The sequence below is a fragment of the Carassius auratus genome, unplaced genomic scaffold (genome assembly GCF_003368295.1).
Source record: "Carassius auratus strain Wakin unplaced genomic scaffold, ASM336829v1 scaf_tig00039721, whole genome shotgun sequence".
In the NCBI taxonomy this organism is placed as follows: Eukaryota; Metazoa; Chordata; class Actinopteri; order Cypriniformes; family Cyprinidae; genus Carassius; species Carassius auratus.
Genome location: NW_020526537.1, coordinates 11,024 through 20,056, shown reverse-complemented (window position 1 = coordinate 20,056; position 9,033 = coordinate 11,024). Strand labels below are relative to the sequence as shown.

General features: G+C 40.4%; 1 protein-coding gene across 1 annotated transcript; it reads left to right on the top strand.

Annotated features, from left to right (window-relative positions):
- Positions 1 to 2,331: 2,331 nt before the first annotated feature.
- On the top strand, positions 2,332 to 8,547 carry LOC113084133 (transmembrane protein 200A-like). Its single transcript, XM_026254781.1, has 2 exons — positions 2,332 to 2,401; positions 7,015 to 8,547. Exon 2 carries the CDS (start codon positions 7,048 to 7,050, stop codon positions 8,152 to 8,154), a length of 1,107 nt encoding a protein of 368 aa, XP_026110566.1. The 5' UTR covers positions 2,332 to 2,401; positions 7,015 to 7,047; the 3' UTR covers positions 8,155 to 8,547.
- Positions 8,548 to 9,033: the final 486 nt, after the last annotated feature.

The following is a 9,033-nucleotide window of genomic DNA, read 5'->3' as shown; positions in this document are numbered from 1 at the left end:
ATAAAAATATTAACTAACTTAATAAAAATTATAATAGTATTTCAGACTAAAGTTACATTACTTTAGAAGAGAAAAAGTCTCCATTTGTACATCTGTCTCAATACTAACAATTTTTTGCATGTTTACATTGGCTTTCTGTTGAAGATCTGGGCTGTGTTTGTTTTCAGTGCAGCTTGACTTCAGCTGTTCTGCCGTCTCTTGGCTCGTTACTGCATCATTAATTGTTTTGGCAGCAGCAGCAGTGTCTGATGAAGGTCACAGAGACACTGAATATGAAATGAGAAAAAGACAGAGACATTAAATATGCGCTGATGAGCAGAGACACGTCCAGAGAGCAGAGAGAAGAGAGTTTGTGATTACAGATGTTCTCTCAATCTCTCCGGAGAGTGCTCTGAGGGTTAAATATTTATTCAAAAGCACAGGCCTGGTTTTCATGAACTGAAGACATTTACTATGACAGGTCACTCAGTTCCCTCAACACACTGGACCATCATATAGTCAAACTAAACTATTCTACAAGCCATTGGCAGATAACTGAACTGAGTCAGCTAAAGATCAAAACAAGAGTGAATCATCTTTTGAAAGCACTTTTTTGACGCTTCAGATAACGATTACATCAAAACATTACAGCCTTTTGTTTGAGACGTGTTCATTCTTTCAACCGATTCGTTCAAACACGCAGAGTCATTCAGAAACTAACCAGGTGAAGTCTTTCTGAACGATTCATTGAATCATTCATTCAAACGATTCGTTCAAACATGCGGAGTCATTCAGAAACTAACCACATGAAGTCTTTCTGAAGGATTCATTGAATCATTCACTCAAACGATTCGCTCAAACACGTGGAGTCATTCAGAAACTAACCACATGAAGTCTTTCTGAACGAGTCATTGAATCATTCACTCAAACGATTCGCTCAAACACGTGGAGTCATTCAGAAACTAACCAGGTGAAGTCTTTCTGAAGGATTCATTGAATCATTCACTCAAACGATTCGCTCAAACACGTGGAGTCATTCAGAAACTAACCACATGAAGTCTTTCTGAAGGATTCATTGAATCATTCACTCAAACGATTCGCTCAAACACGCAGAGTCATTCAGAAACTAACCACATGGAGTCTTTCTGAACGAGTCATTGAATCATTCACTCAAACGATTCGCTCAAACACGTGGAGTCATTCAGAAACTAACCAGGTGAAGTCTTTCTGAAGGATTCATTGAATCATTCACTCAAACGATTCGCTCAAACACGTGGAGTCATTCAGAAACTAACCGTGAAGTCTTTCTGAACGATTCATTGAATCATTCACTCAAACGATTTTTTCAAACACGCAGAGTCATTCAGAGACTAACCAGGTGAAGGCTTTCTGCACGAGTCATTGAATCATTCACTCAAACGGTTCATTCAAACACGCAGAGTCATTCAGAAACTAAACAGATGAAGTCTTTCTGAACAATTCATTGAATCATTCATTCAAACGATACAGTCAAACACTCTGAATCATTTAGAACCTAACCACATGAAGTCTTTATGAATGAGTCATTGAATCATTCACTCAAACAAAAAGTGAATTAGTTCAAATTTACATTTTTTTTTCTATGCAAAAAATGTTAAATAGGCTAAATCATATTTTCCCCAGTCATCATTAAAATGTTTTTTTCCTGTAGGGTAATTGAGTCTGACTAACTACCTAAAAAATGGCGTAAGCTAAACTCCTTAAATTAAGTTTTAATTTATATTTTGACATATATTCCCATATTTTGATTCATATGCCATATTAATTTTGTTTATAGCATTTTTAAATAGACAGAAGCAAAGATAGGAAAGACAGGATTGTCAATGGCACGTAGTTCTTTGAAATTATCTGATTTGTATTTTCTTGTAATCATTTGTTGCTAAGGTGTTGCTATACGGTTCTGGTTGGTTGCCAGGGTGTTGCCATGCGGTTGCTGAGGTTTATTTGAGTACTGATGCTATATATGGTTGCTGGGATGTTCTGGTGGTTATTATTTGTTACTTTGTAGTAGGGCTTTATTATTAAAATAGTTTAATTCAGTAACCTGCAACTTTGTGGCTGCCTGAAAACGCTTTGATATAAAATTGATCTTCCGTAATATATTATTGAGATGATAACTAGACGCCTCTCAATGACACAAACAGCGCAGTGAGATCAAGAGTCATCATCAATGTAGCGAGCTCTTGTTGTGCAGGACGCAGTATGCAGAGAGTAGCACGCAGTACGTAGTGCGTGACCTGCTGCTCCGGCCGAGGGGCGTGGCCTCACACTGATGAAGAGCTGCTCTCCTCCTCCTCCTCCTCAGATGATCAGATCCCTGTCTCAGCAGCAGCAGCAGTGCTGGAGATGACAGAGAGTGATGGAGAAGACAAACACAGCTTCGGTGAGCACAACCAAACCTTCCTTTGACTTCAGTCACACACCTGTTCAATCATCGCTCTCTGAGAGGACATTTATAATCGCGTTACAGGCTTTCGTGCGCGTTTTAATGGAAATCAGTGAGAAACAAACGGAGAGTAAATGGTGTGATAATGTCTAAAGTGATGAATGTGATTGTTACATTGCCTCATATTGACAGAATGATTGACATAATGTTTCATTGTTGCATTGTAAACTCTTAGAGTACTGTTACAATGTTTCAGACATCATTTAGGCGAATTTTTTATTGTTTTGCACATGTTGCTTTTCATCTTTGTGCGTGATTTACTCTTTTATCTGAATCTTTTCAAAAACATTAGAAAGACCGATTGATGTACAGTAAATCAACAAAAACACTTTCTTACAGTCTCATTTCAGCAGTTTTGCAAAGCAAAGTGAATACTGATCAGTTTGAATTATTAACTGATCCCAAAGATCTACATCCTCTTGAAATAATCACAGTAAATGACATGAGCACTCATTGTTAAGTTTATTATTATCATGGTTTTAAGCTCAACAGAAGAAAATGTAATGGAAATCTCTCAAGGTGACCTTAAAGCTACATACTATAGTAGATTGTATTTTGATGTTTAAGTGTCCAGTCGGATAAATGAGCTTCAAAACTACAGTTTTCATCATGTAATCTATAATCAGTCATGCACTGCTTTTTAACAGCACTCTATCCTGCTCTGTGCACCACTAGAGCCGAAAAGAAGAACCCCCCCCAAAAAATCTAAATTCTGTCATGATTTCCTCGCCGTCTTGGATCTGAACGATTCCTGTGGTGGAATAAGGTTGTGTGAACTATATCCGTGTCGAATGTGTTGAAGTCTGAGGTGTTTGAGGTTTTCTTTGAGCTCAGAGGGTGGGTGGTGAAGTGAAGAACATCTAAAAATGCCCGTCCTCATAACAGGGTTGTGGGATTGTTTGGTGTGTCTGGCGCTGGCTTTAAAGCCGTATAGATCGGCTGTAGGGTGGAGTGTGTGGGAGTGTGTGCTTATTGTTCTGCTGTCTATAAACACAGAGACGAGCTTGTGATGAAGAGGACACGGTGTGTGAAGACACTGAGCAGGTCCATGATTCATAACTGATCAATATATTCAATCTTTGTATTAAGTCAAGTCACCTTTATTTATAAAGCGCTTTAAACTAAATACATTGCGTCAAAGCAACTGAACAACATTCATTTGGAAAACAGTGTCTCAACAATGCAGAATGATAGTTAAAGGCAGTTCATCATTGAATTCAGTGATGTCATCTCTGTTCAGTTGAAATAGTGTCTGTGCATTTATTTGCAATCAAGTCAATGATATCGCTGTAGATGAAGTGACCCCAACTAAGCAAGCCAGAGGCGACAGCGGCAAGGAACCGAAACTCCATCGGTGACAGAATGGAGAAAAAAACCTTGGGAGAAACCAGGCTCAGTTGGGGTCAGTTCTCCTCTGACCAGACGAAACCAGTAGTTCAATTCCAGACTGCAGCAAAGTCAGATTGTGCAGAAGAATCATCTGTTTCCTGTGGTCTTGTCCTGGTGTTCCTCTGAGACAAGGTCTTTACAGGGGATCTGTATCTGGGCTCTAGTTGTCCTGGTCTCCGCTGTCTTTCAGGGCAGTAGAGGTCCTTTCTAGGTGCTGATCCACCATCTGGTCTGGATACGTACTGGATCCGGGTGACTGCAGTGACCCTCTGATCTGGACACAGACTGGATCTGGTGGCTACAGTGACCTCGGAACAAGAGAGAAACAGACAAATATTAGCGTAGATGCCATTCTTCTAATGATGTGGCAAGTACATCGGGTGTTATGTGAAGTGTTCCCAGTTCCAGTTTACCTAATTAATGCAGCCTAAAAATCCTTTAACGGATTTGGATATTAGAAGTACATTAGTGTTATGTGTAGCCAAGTTAAAGAGATGGGTCTTTAATCTAGATTTAAACTGCAAGAGTGTGTCTGCCTCCCGAACAATGTTAGGTAGGTTATTCCAGAGTTTAGGTGCCAAATAGGAAAAGGATCTGCCGCCCGCAGTTGATTTTGATATTCTAGGTATTATCAAATTGCCTGAGTTTTGAGAAGGTAGCGGACGTAGAGGAGTATAATGTAAAAGGAGCTCATTCAAATACTGAGGTGCTAAACCATTCAGGGCTTTATAAGTAATAAGCAAGATCACTCTAAGACAAGCATTGGGATAGTTTGTCCTCACTCCAGGACGTAAACCACAGATATGTTGTATAAATCCAGTGCCTGCGGCTTCAGCTGCAGAGAGTTGATGATTCATGTCACTTTGATTTCCTGACAGTAATGTGTGTCCATGCAAATCTCACTGCCATTATGCAAGGGTGTTGCTATGCTGTTGCTAGGATACATGGGGTGGTTGCTATGATATTCTGAGTGGGTTTAAACACATCACTATGCTGTTGCTTGGGTGTTATAGGTGGTTGCCAGGGTGTTACTATACGGTTGTTAGAGTGTTCTGAGTGTTTCTACTGTATATGACTCGTGAGATGTTCTGGTCGTTGCCAGACCAGTACTATGTGGTTTCTAGGGTTCTCTGAGTGTTACTGTGTCTGCTGGGATGGCCTGGTGGTTGCTAGGGCATTGCTATGCAGTTGGCTTCGTGTTCTGAGTGTTGCTACTGTATGTGGTTGTTGGGATGTTCTGGGAGGTTGCTAGGGTGTTGCTATGCAGTTGCTAAGGTGTTCTGAGTGTTGCTACTGTATGTGGTTGTTGGGATGTTCTGGGTGGTTGCTAGGGTGTTGCTATGCAGTTGCTAAGGTGTTCTGAGTGTTGTTACTGTACATGCTTTATAGTATGTTTCAGGTGGTTGCTAGGGTGTTGCTGTGCAGTTGCTAAGATGTTCTGAGTGTTGCTACTGTATGTGGTTGTTGGGGTGTTCTGAGTGGTTGCTAGGGTGTTGCTATGCAGTTGGTTTGGTGTTCTGTAAACCTTCCTTTTAAATTTGGAGAGCTACATTGTAAAACTGCAAAATGCTTGTTAAATACATCTAGAGATCAGACTTATGCCAGATTAATGTGGTTGTTGTTTTTATATCATTATCATTTATTGTTACAGTGTGTACATGTTGAAAGCGTCTGTGGAGCGTCACGACCCCCGTCGGCCCTCACTGATGTTCTCTGAAGGGGGTCTGACTCACGTCTGTCATTCGTAGACGCTGACATTTCCACCGACCGTGTGTCATGACAGTTTTACTGAAGACTTTTCATGCCATGAATTATTCATGCAAACATCACCGTACGGCACGCATTATTCTGAGGGATTAGGCAAATTGAAATCCTGCTTGCAAAGGTGAATAATACATCAGTCAGTGCAATTAGGCGATGTCATCTGCATCTGTAATTGATTACTTGATTGGAATGTGTAAGCCAGTCCGTAAAGCAGTGCATGTGAAATCTCAGAGTTTACAGATGATGTTTAATTGAAATGGGATGGATTTTTACAGTGGTAATGCTATCAGCCGAGATACTAGAGAGAAACAGATGAAATCCGCCTCAAGCTGTCAGGAACTCACTGTTAAATCTGTAATTTCAGATGGTGAGTGTTTTTCATATCCATCTGTCTGTATGAAGCATCTGCTTCCATCATTGACTGGAATCATCTGAAATATGACAAACAAATGAGAACAACTGCGTGTGTTCTTAAAAACAGATGCAGTGTTAATAAAAGATCATAATTAAAAACGCAACATGTTGAGCAAAAATAGGTCAGCTTTGCTTCATAATGGAAAGCTGTGCTGACTCTTTTATAGAATACAGGACTATACAATGAATATGGAAAGTGGATTATATCATATGATGAAAACTGATTGAGTTCATATTGCAGACTCTTGTGTCTCTTGGCAAATGTGAGCACAGTTTGAGACACTGTTGAGATCTCCTCTGAAACACACGTGAGATATCGGGCTCGTTTTCATCACACTTTGCTCTCCATTGAACCTCATTATTGTTAACTAAATGTAAAATGAAAATTAAAAAAAAATATTTAGATTACTTGAAATAAAATAAAACGATAACTGAAATAAATTAAATGAAAAAATAAAAAGTCACCTTATTTTATGTTTGATGTATTAAAATAAACTAAAACTAAATAAGAAAATCTGTCATATGTTAAAAAAATTATAATAATTACAAAACACACCAGAAAAATTACTAAAACTAACTCAAAGTATTAATAAAAATATAATAGTATATCAATGATATTAAAATAACACAGATTAAGATGCATTTATTTGAGATGCACAATGACCTTTAGTTAAAAGTCATAAATGAAAATGCATTAAAAAAAAATTAAAAAACAATCCGTCAGTGGGGCCAGAAAAATGGTTTGTCTTTGAATTACCTTAATCTTTTTGACCCCAATAATTTATTAATTTTCCTTTTTTTTTTTTTTTACTTATTTCATTTTGATACATTTCTCTGAAAAAAAGTATTTAAAGTAAATGTATCATAATGTATCGTGTTATTTTAGATATCTGTAATGGAAAATCCTCATTAATGATTCTAGACGAGTTATTCAGTCATGTTTTGTTTGTGTCTGATGTGTACTCTTTGTGTCCCGCCCACAGGATGATTGACAGCCTCGTGACCCAATAGACAGGATGATCGCCACCGGCGGGCTGCTGAGGATTTCCCGTCGCCAGGACTCGCTGCGAACCAAGAACCACGCGGAGAACAAGAAGAAGCGGAAAGCTCGGAAGAAGCGCAAGAACGACGTGGTGGTGGTGAAGGGCAAAGTGAAGCTGTGCTCCATCTCTGGGCTGGTGGCAGCGCTGGGGGTCTTGATCCTGATGATCGGCATCACCATGGCCGTACTGGGATACTGGCCCAGAGAGAGGAACCAGGAGAAATTCATCAAACCCGTGCGACGGATAACAACCGAGAACTTTACGAGCAATAATGAGTTAGTGAAGTCGAACGCTTCCTCCAGCTTCTTCAGAAGTCTGCTTGTGAGATATTTATACTCGGACAACCTCAAAGTCTTCGGACCGTTAGTGATGGGCATCGGGATTTTCCTCTTCATCTGCGCCAACGCGGTTCTCCACGAGGATCGCGACAAGAAAACCAAAATCATCAACCTGCGAGACATTTACTCCACAGTCATCGATATCCACAGTTTGCGAACCAAAGACTGCGTCCCGTTCAACGGCGTCATCGTGCAACCGAAGAGCGATAAACCGGCGTCTCCACGAAACAACAGACGCCCATCGTCTGCGCGGAAACACAGCTTGTTTGCGAAGCACCCGTCGTTCGCTGACACGATCTATAGCATACATCACGGAGCCGAGTGGGAGACGCACTCCATCGTCACGTCGTCGCTCAATGCCTTCACGCTCCCCGTCATCAAACTCAACAACTGCGACGTGCAGGAGAACGAAGCTCCGCGGCGTAAGAGCTGTGGCGCGGCGGTGGAGACCAAAGCGGAGGTCTCGAGGACACGGATGTCTCTTTCCCAGGATTCAAAGCTCAACATGGCGCAGCTGCAGGTCGCGGGGTCACACCTGTCTCTGAACACGCTGAAGGAGGATCCGTGCGTCAGGTGTTTGGACGAGAGCTCGCGCAGGTTCAGCTGTCCCAGACTGGAGCGATCGGGGAGCAAGGGCTACATTAAACTGGGAGGAGATTCATTCGAGACGCCCGACGCGGGACGAGAGGAGAAAACCCAGACACGTCTGCAAAAACTCACTGCGTCGTTGTCACATTTGTAAAAGATGATTGTGATAAACACTTCTAACCCTGTAAAGCCTGACTTAATAAAACAGTAAGCTCAGTGAAGCCGAGTGTATTTCTAACAGCTTGTTATAGCTGTTATAAAATCACTGTAAACCACGGCTGCACAGGGCTTACTGCTTTTACAAAATGGTTATTCCATAAACGTAGTAAGGTTTCACAAAATAAAACAGAGCAAATAAAGTACAACAGTATTGTTCCACCAAAGAATGTAGCTCCTCAGAATCAGTTGTGGTTGTTACAAAGTGGTTGCCGAGCAACACACAGAAGTAAACAAAGGTGAATGTTACTTTGTAGCGTCAGTCACAAGAGCTTTGAACGTGGCTCGGCCAATCAGAATCAAGGACCAGAACTATCCATTTTTAATGAACCTTTAGAAGATAAATTGTTTGCATGTGCATTTATGTTTTGTATCATAAGACTTTTATCGCTCATATGAAGCTCATTTTTACTCAAACTGAGCAAAATTATGAATTTGCTGCTCAGATTTGAGACTCTGAAACATGATTGATGGAGAATCAAGTAAAGCTGAGCTGCTTCAGTCCAGTAAGAGTTCATCTGGAGATATTACTGACCTTATTCTGACCTTTACTTGACCACAATCAGACAAGATTTGAGTCGAGAATTACACTAAAAGTACACTCAAATCAGAGACGGAAGACGTGGAGGAGATCGTCAGGTTCAACAGCAGAATGTCCTTGTGTTCATCATCCTTTACTGTATCAGATATAGCAGGCTTTATAGGGTTAACAAGGTTTATTTTTAAAATAAATGCTGTTTTTTTTTCTATTCATCTCTGAATCCTGAAAAATAAAATGCATCACAGTTTCCACAAAAATATTGTGCAACATTGATAA